The sequence below is a fragment of the Panicum hallii genome, chromosome 7, assembly GCF_002211085.1.
Source record: "Panicum hallii strain FIL2 chromosome 7, PHallii_v3.1, whole genome shotgun sequence".
Taxonomy (NCBI): Eukaryota; Viridiplantae; Streptophyta; class Magnoliopsida; order Poales; family Poaceae; genus Panicum; species Panicum hallii.
This window is the reverse complement of record NC_038048.1, coordinates 762,726-775,467: the sequence shown is the minus strand read 5'-3', so window position 1 is coordinate 775,467 and position 12,742 is coordinate 762,726. Positions and strand designations below refer to the sequence as shown.

The window sequence follows — 12,742 nt, the reverse complement described above, 5'->3', positions numbered from 1 at the left end:
TTGAGCTCGAACTTGCTGGTTCAGAAGGCAATCGAGGTCATTGAGAAAAGTTCAGACAGAACAGGGCAGTCGAGCTTATCCTCTCGTACGCTGCCGCCGCCGAAGTTCGGCGGGAAAAATTAAACAGCGCCACGCCGTCGGATCATGCCGAGGACAGCAGCAAGCTAGCAAGCATGAGGTGGAGGAAGGAGAGATCGGTTGGATGCGGATAAAAACCACCCAGAGGCTGCACTGTCTTCCTCCTCGCGCCATTCTTCCCCTTTGGCCGAGCTGTCTTCTCCAGCGAAATTCGCCGCCGTGGCTTGAAACCAGTCCAATTCCTCTCACACACCACCACCTGGTACCTCAACGACCAATTTGATCCGTTCCCGGGCAAAAAACACCGCCGCAGCACCTCCTTCGCCATCTTCTCCCTCCTCAATTCGCCGCCGTTTCGAGGCAGGTAGGCCGCCGGTGAGCGAAGCCGTCCCAATCCTTTGGTTCTGTTCTGGGTAGACTGGGAGGGTAAGTGAGGTTGGTAGATCGTGCTTGTGCGGTGTGCTGGCCTGTTCCGTGCCTTGGACGGCCGGAACATGTGACATCGCCATGGCCAGGCCGTGGCCATGGGCGCTGCTGCGGAGCAGCATGCTCCAGCCGCCCTAGGGCTTAATTGGTGGCTGTGGCTTGTTCAGGTGGGTGAGCTCTTTCTCCCCAGGCCTTTTGCCCGCGGGGGAAGGGGCTATGGTAGCCGGCCGCCGTGGCCAGGCCACTGGCCACCGCCAACGCTGGTGTGGTGTGCTGTTGAGGCGGCTGCGCGTGGGGAAAGTGGAGCCCAGGGGGTGTGAAGGTCGTGGATATGGCAGGCCTGGGCCATCGGCAAGGCTCGCCGCCGGCGAGGCCAGGGGCGCCGCCGCCAGGCCGAGACCTGTACGAGAGGAGGGGGAGGAGAAGGTCTGGCCCACCTGTCTGTGAAAGAGAGAGAGGGAAGGGTGGAAGTGAAAGAGAGAAGGAAGTCCAGGGGGTTTTGTGCAAAAAAATAGTTTAGATTTCTTTTTATTTGTTATTAACTTGTTTTATATGCTATAAATCATAGAAAACTCCTAAAATAGTCAAACCAATTTTATTAGGCTTTTTTATTTTCCTTTATGCATGAAAAATATAATAACCTTAGGTTTATAATAAGGTTTAATATTTATTTATTTACTTTATTTTAAAGGATTTAAATAAATACTTAAATTATTATTTCGTATAATTATAAAATATGGATAATTCTTAAATAATTATTAGCCATAATTCGGAATAATAATAAATAGGAAATTAGGATTTTCTTAGTGTAGAATAATTCAAACTTACTTTAAATAAAGGTTTAAAATTGTTTTAGGGTTTAAATAATTAGGATAAAATATGTTAGGGTTTCTAAAAGGGTAGTTAAGTGTTGGATTGCAACTTTATCAAGAAGGAAAGTTGTGATCCATTTTTAAAAAGTGTTTTGCATGCACTAACTCTGCATATCATATGTTTAGAGCTAGAAAGCAACGCTACCTAGGTCAAGCTCGTCGAGATGTCGTTTGAGGGTTCGGAAGAAAAGAAGTTGAGCAATTTAAATTTTGTCGAAGAACTCCAAGTCAGAGCTTCACTACGCGAAGAGAAGTCAGGCAAGCACCGGAGCATCTATGCCTACTAATTTCAATTAACTTATGTTACTATTTTATGTATTGCATTTGAATGCTTAGGTCTAGGAATTGCGTGATCAACCTATTTGATGCATGTATACCTTCCTTGATTAAGGACATCCATGCCACGTACTCAAAAAGATTAGTTAAACAGTAACCAACCGTAGCCTATACCTAACTCTAGTACCTCTGTACCATTATACCCAGTTAAGTTAAACAAGGTTCCTTTTGAATGCGCTCAATCAAGTGGAAGGTATGGCTAGTCGTTGAGTGCAGAGCAGAAAAGGAGTTCTGGCTCTGTCCTCACTTCCAGAAAGAAAGAAATAAGAAACTTATGGCATATTTAACCTTGATCAAGCGTTGAACATACTTGTCACATGCTGACATATGAACCAGTAAGCCCAGTAGCTTGGTTGACCTAAATTCTTGAACCAAGTTGCACCCCCACTCGAAGTGGAAATGGTGGAGGGATCGTAGCCTGAAACTTGTATTGAGGTTAGGCCCGACGGGGGGCCCAATACGGGGGTGCGAACCTGGGTGTTCGTAAGCTTGGTTCGGAGTTTAATATCTTTCTCACAAAAGGTTGCCACAAACGGTTTATGCGAAACTCGTACGTGACGTGTGGCCAGGTATCTCCTATAGGATGTAAAATCGATTCGAATCATCGCAGTTCTCGGTTATGAATGCCGATTGATCGCACTTGAACATCGCAGAATAACAGGATGCAATTATCATAAAAGTGGAGAGTGCTGAACCTAGTTTATTACATGCTGCTAGTTTGATGAGGTACTAGATGTTGTAGGTTATTGTTTTGTTGTTTCCTTACAGTAGATGTATAGTCCAAATATTTTCAGCCAACATACCAGTCCATTCAACAAGCCTTGCATATCCTTGAATCCTACTTTTATACTTGGTTAGTTAGGTAAGTCTTGCTGAGTACCTTCGTACTTAGTGTTTGTGCAATGTGTGTGTCAGCTGCTGCAGGAGAAGCCCAGAGGTCAAGACTTCAAGGCCTAGAGGGTATGTTGTGTCCATATACCTCTAGATGATTTGAAAACTTACTGTGATAAGACCAGTTTAACAAGCAAACCCTACGACCGTAGGATCTAGGTTCAAACTCTATAAAACTAGTTTGCACTAAGGTTTGTGCTTATTGTGTAATAAATCTCATCATGTTTTTCTGATCTACAGTCAACGTCTGTGTGTAATATCTGATGCTCCTATGCAAAACGATCATGTATGCATGTCTGATACATGGTTGTGTAGTGGTTGAATCGGGTGAAACCCGACGGACTACCGCATTTGTTCTATTTTAAGAGCGTTAGCTGGATTATCTTTGTAAAAAGGTGATCAGGCGCTCTTAAGCCAGGATAAATTGGTCGGTTCCGCCACAGCCGTGCTATCGATTCCTTCCATAGAAGTACGGTAACAGAAAGGGAGAGGTGCAATGATCCAATGGCAATTGTGTGAAAAGCATTGTACACTGAACACTTATTGTAGCCTTGAGGGAGGTGTAAAACTCATCAAATATTTGGAAAATACTAACCCACGTTTCAAAATAAGTAACAACTCTTACTTTATTGTCCAACGTTTGACCATTTGCTTTTATATAAACTTTGACGCGAAAATGCATTTCTAGGGTCGATCACAGGACCATCCTTAAATTGGCTCATTTGCATAGTCGATTACATAGCCCAGTCCTATAAACCTTTTTTGGCCGGTCTTGAAAATGCCTTTCTACAGTAGCATGCTTATAGTACTTTTCGTAACAAATTTAATAATACTTTCTCGCTTTATGTAATCAGTATTTAACAAATATTGTAAAAGACAAAGTCGTCAAGTATTTTGAAACACAGTAGATGTATATAGTTCAAATGTTTTCAACCAACAGACCAGTCCACTCAACAAGCCTTGCCATATCCTTGAATCCTATTTGTATACCCAATTAGTTGGGTAAGTCTTGCTGAGTACATTCATACTCAGTGTTTGTGCAATGTGTGTGTCAGCTACTGCAGGAGGAGCCCAGAGGTCAAGACTTCAAGGCCTAGAAGGTATGTTGAGTCCATATACCTCTAGATGATTTGAAAACTTACTATGATAAGACCAGATTAACAAGCAAACCCTACGACCGTAGGATCTATGTTTGAAACTCTATAGAACTGGTTTGCACCAAGGTTTGTGCTTGTTGTGTAATAAATCTCATCATGTTTTCCTGATCTACAGTCAACATCTGTGTGTAATATCTGATGCTCCTATGCAAAACGATCATGTATGCATGTCTGAGACATGGTTGTTGTCGGTGTTTTAACCTCCAAGCCCATCGAGGGATACCCCGAGGTGGTAGATTGTAGGTAGGGTGTCATCGAGATCAGAAACTCGAAGATTGATGAGGACATCAATCCTTTAGATATACACAACAATCCTCCAATGAGCATTCAAGGTCCAATTACAAGAGCTCGCGCGCGACAATTGAATTTAGAATTTACAATGAGCATTCAAGCACTTTTTTGTTTGGTTTTGGGAATAGATTGCTACCTTATGATTATGTTATGATTAGGAATCAAGGGGAGGACCAGGAAATACTCAAGGAAGGGCTTGGAGGCGTGGTGGACCAGCAAGGGAGCCCAAGCCGAGGTGGAGGCCCAAACCAAATCGACTTCGGGGCCGTTTCGGAGTCCAGGAGCAGTCTGCGCTAAAACTGGTCTCACGGTTGCATACAGGCTCGGATTTGGGCATTCTTTTTATGTATGGAAACTTAAGAAGATGATAGTTCCAATGGCTCTAGTTTCAGGCCCAAATTCATCTAGAGTCGTCGGGAATCGTCAAAGGAAGTTGACGTCCAGAATCTGATTTGGTGTTGCGACGCCGTATTTTGGCCTTTGGGCGTTGTATCGTGTTGGAACCCATTAGGGTTGCATCCAGGGGGTTTTGCATGACCCTAGACTCCATAAATCAGTAGCTGCTGCCTAAGATTAGGTTTTGGGTTTTGCTTTAGATTGATCTGTCTTCGAACAGTCGCCATTCATCGATTTGTGAAACCCCAACTTTGTGTGCTTAATCATTCGTCTGCAGTTTGTAACTTTCAATTGAGAGCTGCGTTCTTTCAAGTTCTTGCTTGTGTTCTTCATTTTGCAGGCAGGGATTAGCCTTTTTGGCAAGGTCAACCGGATTGTGACACGGTTGATAACTAGAGGAGTCGTGGTGCTAAGATTGCAGAGTTCGAGTCTGCTGACTTGAAGCCGGATCCGTGTGTCGTGCTCCACCAAAATTAGAGTTATCCTTCACCTGATGGAAGATTGGGCCCTCTAGTTCCTGTCAAGTGGTAATCAAAGACTTAGGTATTACTGTCAGGCTTACCCTAGTTTAGTTTATTTCGTTCCTCCCACAGTCCACGAAAAAGCCAAAAACAATACATGTAGCCATAGTTTTCCCTTATCCTACAACCTTGTGCTTAGCCTTTGCACAATTTGGATTCGGAGTCCATTCTGAGTTTGTGTCCTAGGTTTGAGTCTAGTTGCTGGTTTCTATTATTCCTGTTTCCCTTTTGTTTCATCAATCCATCCGCTGCCATTCCCATCCACAATTCCCCACCACAAATCCACTCAAAACCCTAATCCGAACGCTCTTCACGAAAATAGGCATAACTTTTCGCTCGGAACTCCGTTTGAGCTGAATTTTTTTTGTGCAAGTAAATGACTTAAAGTTACATATGAAACTCATACTGCCTTGCAGGATTGAGCCAAGATTATTTTTTCAAAATTCCATCAAGAAGGTTGTGTTTTTGAGCCGACAAAGTTGATAGAGTTTTCCTATGCACCTTGCTGAATTTCTCCAGTGGACATCTTGGTTCCGTTTGAGCTCAAAATTTTTGTGTTTCCTTCCTTTGTGCACCTGATTGAAAAAAAATATAGAAGAAAAATATAGAATAAAAAAATAAGAAAAAATACAAGAAAAAATAGAAAAAAATATATAGTGCACATTGAGAAGAGACCCTTGAAGTAGTGTTGTTTGTGCTGTTTTGCTGGTGCTGACGTTGTGTGGCAGAACCAACCTGAATTATACCGGCTCAAGTACACGAGTCCACTCCCGAGGTCTCCAACATGCTTCAAACGGTATAATCCCTTGGTCTGTCGGGTAACTTCCCGATAAACCACCGATACACAGGATCAAATAAGGTTACCTCACACGAAGGTGAGTCTAGAGATACAGTCACCATCACATTTTACATCACGAGGAAAGTACTTTACAAGAGTTTCCAACAATAGTGCAAAGTTCCAAATTTAGAAAAGTTATTATAACTGTTAGAGTTATGGTTTTTAGCAGCGGAAAACATACGCGATGACTTACGACACGTCGTCAAAATGGATGTCATGCTAAGCCCGAGCACGACATCACTCGATATCACCAGTGCTGGCCGGGGACGGATCCCATTCCACGGACTAATCTTCTGGAAGAGCACAGGGCCAAGACAGGGGGAGAATAGTAGTAGGGGCTCCAGAGACTTTACCTGAAAAACAAATTACTAGCAAGACTGAGTATACTAATACTCAGCAAGGCTTACCCGGGATTAGGTATACTTTAGCCTATAACTAGACTCATGAAGGCATTGTAAAGGCTCTAGGTTTATTTTCAGCTGAAAAGCAACAAAGAGTATAACTACTTTTAAGTTTTAGCTTTGAGATTCTAGCTTGATTAGCCATTCTAGGTAAGCACCTATACTAAACAAGCAAGGTATAGATTATCATCCATCAAGATTATTCCTTCAACAATTATACTTTTTACTCGATGTGGCAGAAGGAATAAGCAGTCTCAATCCTCGTGAGAGGCGGACGATCCGAATCGAATTTAACCTTGCAAGGTAAACCTAACTCACACGCTTGGAATACCAACAGGGCATTCCGAAGCAACTGTTTCCCTCATATTCCGGGTTATGGATCAGGGCCACCACAAGCGACTGCAGGACCGTACGCACATCACTCGTGCAGGACATACGTCTGTAGCGCGACTACAAAACCCGTATGTCAGACCCGAGGCCACCGGGCTGGGCACGTTACGAAGTTTAAGAGATTAAGCCCGTCTTATCTCTTATTCATTTTGTTTATCTCTTGTTTAACCCGTTTAAATAGGAGATAGAGCTAACCAACACGGAGAGGATCTACTCGAGATCAGTTCTGGTGTGATCCCTCGGTGGGGGTTGGTTAGCATCTTTGTAACTCTGACCTCTCGGATATATAAGGGAGGTCAGGGACCCCCCTCAAAACAGAGGATCATTAGGTCAGTCCACACCAAAGAGAATACAAACCACCATACAGGACGTAGGGTGTTACGCTCCGTGCGGCCCGAACCTGTCTAAAGTCTTATGTTCTTTGCACCTTCGAGTTCCTGATCTCGGCGTCTCCTCACCCAAAACTTACCACCTTGGGTATATCCCTCGGTGGGCAGCCGGTTAAACACCGACAGCAAGCGCGCCAGGTAGGGGAGCGCGTCGAAGATCCGCCGGCGAGCTTGATGGCATCTTTCAATTTCATCAGGTCAGGTCCCTCTCAGGGTACGACGTTCGTTTTTGGCTCATGGGTTTGCATCGCAGATGGTGCGGGTAGCTTTCGGCGATTCCTCGTCGACATGATGTCGAAAACCGTTGCTGCGGATCCTCGCAGCGGCCTCGACAAGTTCATCGATGAGCTCGACAACTTGCCGCTCCATGCTTCCGCGGCACAGGTCGAGATGGAATCTGTTCCAAGCTCGACTTCTTCTGGTGTCGTGACAACTTCCCCTGGCTTGGACTTGTTCCAATCTAGGGATTCGCATGGTCGGACTCAACCCAGCTTGTGCGAATCGGCCACTGATCTTCAGGAGGCCAACGCATCTGGATCCCTCTCCATGTTAGAGAAGGATCTGGACCTGCTGCTCCGGGACGGAAATCCTGAAGCCACCGCGTGTCGGGAGGCTTCGGGTTGTTCTGGCCCCGGTGATTTGGTGATCACCTCCTCGCCGAAGGGGCACATTGTGCATTGGAGGGGCATGATGCTCTCCAATCTACTCAAAGCAGAGAGCCGGCTTGTGGCTCACCTCGAGCCATTGCCCTTCCAAGAGGGCAGGCCATTGGCCACCGTGGCGGAGGGGTCGACAGAGCTAGTCGACGAAAGTTCTCATGAGCTTTCCTCCCGCCAGGTGCTGATGGCCGAAGAAGGCGAGGACGGTGGGGATCTTCCCATCGACAACTTTGACGTGATCTCCGAAGATGAGATCACGGCCAACGCCGGTAACGAGAATGACGCTGATCGTGAGGTACGGAGGGCCAGGAACAGGGCCCGCACAATCCGGCAGAGGAGAGCTAACGAGCGAAGGCGATCTATGCATCACGAGCTTGACCCCGAGTTTGCCGCTGTAAGCGAGCGGGGCTTCAGGACTCCGGTGGCCAACATCACCAGGGTCACGGCCATCCTCGAGCGCAGCCACGGCCCGGAGGTACGTCAAGCACTCCTCTATGCGCAGAGGGCCTGGATCCAGCTGGATCAACATAATTCGGCGTCCATTATCCGGGAAGAGCGCGTGGACGAGAGCCGAAGCCAGGCCCACAGTCGAACGGCTGGTGGTCGTCCTCAACACCAGATCAGCAACGACAACGCACGTGGGAGCCAGGCCCCTGGCGGGAGGCAACAGCCGCTGCAAGGGGGTCATCTGCGACAGGCCTGTCGACGGAGCCCTCGGCTCCGGCTAACTCCTCGGCATATCGAGTTCCGCCGCGACCTTCGATGGTCGCACGCGACAGCAGTCGCACTTTTTCCAACACAGTCGATCCGTTCGACTGGCCTACACCTAGTACGTTGGAACGGCTCGCATAAAGAGCTACATCGACTACATCCTGAGTGGCTGCACTCAGAACAGTCTTGTTTTTGCCAAAAAAGAATGGCAAGCTCGCGGCGCTGCCCGCACCTGCTCCTTGCAAGCTTGATCCGTCCGTCCGGGTCTTACCTAGCTTACGGAGCACGCTCACAGAGGGAGCGCTCTTCGACTACACTCCGAGGCATCCTACTCGGGGTAGTCCCTTTTTTGCTCTATGCACGGCAACCCCGCGACGATGCTCGCGTTCTTTCCTAACAAGTCTAGACCCGCTCGATCGAGTTGTGGCTACTCTGTTAGACGAGTTCTAGCTGCCCTTCGGGTCGTTGCACCCCGGGACGCGTCTACTACTTGAGTCTCGTAAGCCTGGATCGGAATTCAGCCGAGACACGCAAACAAAGTAGAGATGTCGAGGGAAGCATTTCAATAAGAAAATAATTAAGTGTTTCATATACCCTAATCCTGCAGTACATTGTGTACAATTTGTTCTGCTACAGGTTGGGCCTCTTGCAAGTACTCTTCGAACCGCTCGTCTGTGCAGTCCGCCGCCATCCCTTGCGCAAAGATGCTCAGCTGCGCGTTCGACACGAAGGACTTTACATAGGCGAGGGCATTACTCACGCACGCAATTGGAGCTTTGGATAAGAACTTGAGCATCTTCTTCGGGGCTTCGCGGAGTCGCTCCAGCAGGGGCCGCGGGCCTGCGTCGCCTTCTTCTGGTGGATCCACCATGTCCACCAGCTCCTGGGCGGCCCCCCGGAGGTCCTCCAGCTCCTTGCGCTGCTGCTCGCCCTTCTCGCCCAGCGTTTTGACTTGCTGAAGGCAGTTGACGAACTGACATTCAGTGTCGCCGATCACCTTCTGCAGCCTTTCGACATCATCTGTACGTCGATACAGCATATTCTTCACGTCAGTAAGCAGCTCCTCTTTGTATTTCGTTATTTTCCTAAGCTCTGTGGTAAGGGTACTTCAGCATCTAATGGGGAGTTACTGAGGAAAAGTACTCGAGGGGAGCGGGGGCCTACCTTGGTGCGCCTTCTTCTCTGCCTTGAGCTGCTCCTGGTACTCTGCTCGTTGCTCCTTGAGCTGTTGCTGGAGCTCAGAGTTGGCCTTCTCGAGGTTCTTCAGGTCATTCTTGAGCAGCCAGGTTTCTCGAGTTCTTTCGTGCTTCAGCATGTCCAGCTCTCGCTGCAGATAGCAATTCTTGGTAATCTCCTCGGAGACGCGCTTGTCCAGGGCAGCCAGTTCTCGCGCGTCACTCACAACCGCGTGGAGTTTCTCCGACTTCTTCTGGGATTTGGTGATTACATGCTGCGCAAAAGGCAGAGATTGAGTCACAAACAACTCACCAATGTGCACATCTGGAATATTACCCGAACACTACCATGGAGAAGTCGTATAACTCCTTGAAGGTGCTCTTGAAGGTCTTCAGATTTTCGGCCGACAGCAGAAGGTCGTCCACCAGGTTGGTGGTGATGACGTTCTGGTGCCCCGGCCCGGCCCTCAGCAGTTCACGGGGATTCCCCGAGGACCCGGCGGCATCCCCGGACGGCGGCGGCTGGACACCTGCAAGCACACAACGTGGTCAACACATTACGCCCAAACCTCGGCAACCAGCCGCAGGCGGGTAAGCGCGTACCTGTGCCATCAGTATGAGCGGCGTCAGGGATCTCGACTTGTTCCCCGCCACTGGGTCCGGCTCCCTCTTGTCGGGGCTCGGGAGGCGGCAAGTCGGGGAGCGCCGCATCCACTTCAGGGGCCACCTCTGCGGGTACCGGCCCCTCAGGCGCCAAGGGCTCGGGGGCTGCAGCAGCCGAGGCAGGCGCCGCAGCCGTGCCTGGTTCCAGCTGGAGTTGCACTGCGCTTGCAGCCCTGGCGATGTCGACAACATTGTTATCCAAGTGGGCACAAGCAGGATCTTCAAGCGATTGAAGGAAAACTTACAGTGTCGACTTCTTCTTGGCGGCCTTCTTCACCCGCCAGGCCCGTCGGGGAATGCCCGTTGCTGATGGCGAGGCCTGGTCGGCCGATGGAGGGGTCCCCGCCACGGCGATTGTCACCGCCACGGTGGCAGAGGGGCCTGCCTCCACCCCTTCGGGTTCAGTCCCGGGTGGCAGAGCAGGGAGACTGCAAGGGGACGCTGTCAGTATTCAGCATCATGGATACTTTGCAACTGGCCAAAACAGCAACTCCGTACCTGGAGGACTCGACTTCTTGGGCCTTGCATTTGTGCACCTGTCACTGGCCCTTCGGCACCGGTGGCAGAGCGCGGCCAACTCCACGCTCTGGTCGGAGGAGTGGTCCCGGCGCGGTTCCCCTTCGGCTCCTTCACTCGCCTGCGAGTCCACGCACTCGGTGGACTCGCTGCTGCCTTGAACCGCAGCAAGGCGAGCCGTCTTGGTGGCAACGGCGGCAGCAGGGCGTGGTCCTCCTTTAGCTTCTTCCCCCGCTTGCGAGTCCACGCATTCGGCGGACTCGTTGCGGTTTTGAGCCGCAGCAAGGCGAGCCTTCTTGGCTGCCGTGGCTGCAGAAGGAAGGAGGTGATACGCTCGGGGGAGGTCCGGCTGCGGCGGGTAGCTGCAGTACAGCTCCGAGTGTCCCTGCAGAAAGTTCTTCAGTTCAGCACCGGCTCAGTAGCCGATTTCTTCAGTGAAAGAAGTCGAATACTTACCGGCGGGGGTGGATATTGCGCGGAGTATAAGGTGGGCACGTACGGCACGGTGTTCACGTCCAGCAGCACCCGCTGAACCCGCTGGAGCGCGACTTCGTCTGGCACCTCCTCTGTGCACATGCGAGAAGGGTCAGCGGGGCCGGTGTACTCGAAGCCCAGACAACAGCGCTGTTGGATGGGTTGGAAGCGGCGCTTGTAAAATGAGAACATGACGGAGGCGCCGGTAACTCCCTCCTTCTTCTGTGCCTCGATGGCCTCCAGCAGCTCTTTGACCTGTATCATCTCCATGCCGGAGGGTTCAAGGTTCCATTCCCCCCTCACCACTGGTGGTCTGCTCGACTTCGTCGGCAGGGGGGAGCATGGTTTTCGATGTAAAACCATAGGTTTTTCCATCCAGGAAGGTTGGAGGGGAATTTATATGAAAGGTATTTTTCACCGGCCTGCTGTCGCAGTTGGATGCCGGCGCCCCCCACTACAGCAAGTTTTTTCGTGGTTGGCTGGGGTTTGACGCGGAAGAGGAAGCGGAATAGATCCCAGTGGGGTTCGATTCCGAGAAATGCTTCACAGAAATGGATGAAAATGGAAATGTGGCAGATGGAATTAGGGTTGAGGTGATGGAGCTCAATCCCGTAATAGTAAAGAAGGCCCCGAAAGAAGGAACAAGTGGGGAGGGCCAATCCCCGTTCGGCAAAATGGTAGAATGTGACGATTTCGTCGACATTCTCCATGGGGAAAGGTTCACGGAAAGAGGGGCGCCAGTTGACAAGGTTTTTCTCTTGCAGCAACCCCTCGGAAACCAGTTTTTTCAGATTGTTGAGGGAGCACTTACTGTGTGTCCACTCCGCGATCGCTGGCTCCGCATCCTTCTTCATTTCCTCGATCTCTGATTTCTTGGACGCCATCTCCGATGCGCTGGCCACGAGATTCTCAGGGGCTGCGGGGAGAGGGGCGGGGAGGTCGGAGCGGGAGATTTCTCTTGGGGGAAGGCGGCGGTGCTTGGCTCGGTTTGGGGAATTTTTGTGACTTTTGATGGAATGCAGATTGAAAGCGTGGTTTTTTCCTACAGTTATCGCGGGGTTAAATAACCAGCGGGGTGGGGAGAAGTTACTGTTCTGAAGTTCAAGAGTCACTTCTGAGAATATTCCGAATCTGAGGGGTCGTTTGATGGATTGTTTGGATTGGACATTCGATTAATCATTTTTTCAGGGTTTGTTTGCCTGAAAAAAGCGTTTTTTTCGAATTACTCACCTAATACCCATCATCTGTACCATCGTTTTGGTAATTTGGCAAGTTGTCATTTTTAGCCTGCATGCCACGGTTGTCGGATCCTTATCTCCAAATTTTGTGGATTTGGATTCAAGGCTCGGGGGCTGCGGGATATGTGGCATCGACTACTTATTTTTCAAATTTCTTTGAAGGATAAAGCAGATTACAGACAAGTGGGACCCTCAGCCTGATTCTCCGATTCAACCTAAGGCTCGGGGGCTACTCCATATGGAGTGCAATTTTTAAATCGCACGCCATGACAAAAATTCGGGGCATGAGCACCTCATAGCTTCGATGCAGCCAAACAAGT

General features: G+C 49.3%; 1 protein-coding gene across 2 annotated transcripts; it reads left to right on the top strand.

The window, feature by feature from the left end:
* Nucleotides 1-249: 249 nt before the first annotated feature.
* Nucleotides 250-5,008, top strand: LOC112899046. Of its 2 annotated transcripts, none has more exons than XM_025967373.1 (5): nucleotides 250-442; nucleotides 1,503-1,634; nucleotides 2,628-2,672; nucleotides 3,659-3,703; nucleotides 4,210-5,008. In XM_025967373.1, exons 2-5 carry the CDS (start codon nucleotides 1,541-1,543, stop codon nucleotides 4,500-4,502), a joined length of 477 nt encoding a protein of 158 aa, XP_025823158.1. In that variant the 5' UTR covers nucleotides 250-442; nucleotides 1,503-1,540; the 3' UTR covers nucleotides 4,503-5,008. The 2 variants fall into 2 exon arrangements, with proteins under 2 accessions (XP_025823158.1, XP_025823159.1); XM_025967374.1 differs by having other exon boundaries at nucleotides 250-453.
* The last annotated feature ends 7,734 nt before the right edge of the window (nucleotides 5,009-12,742 follow it).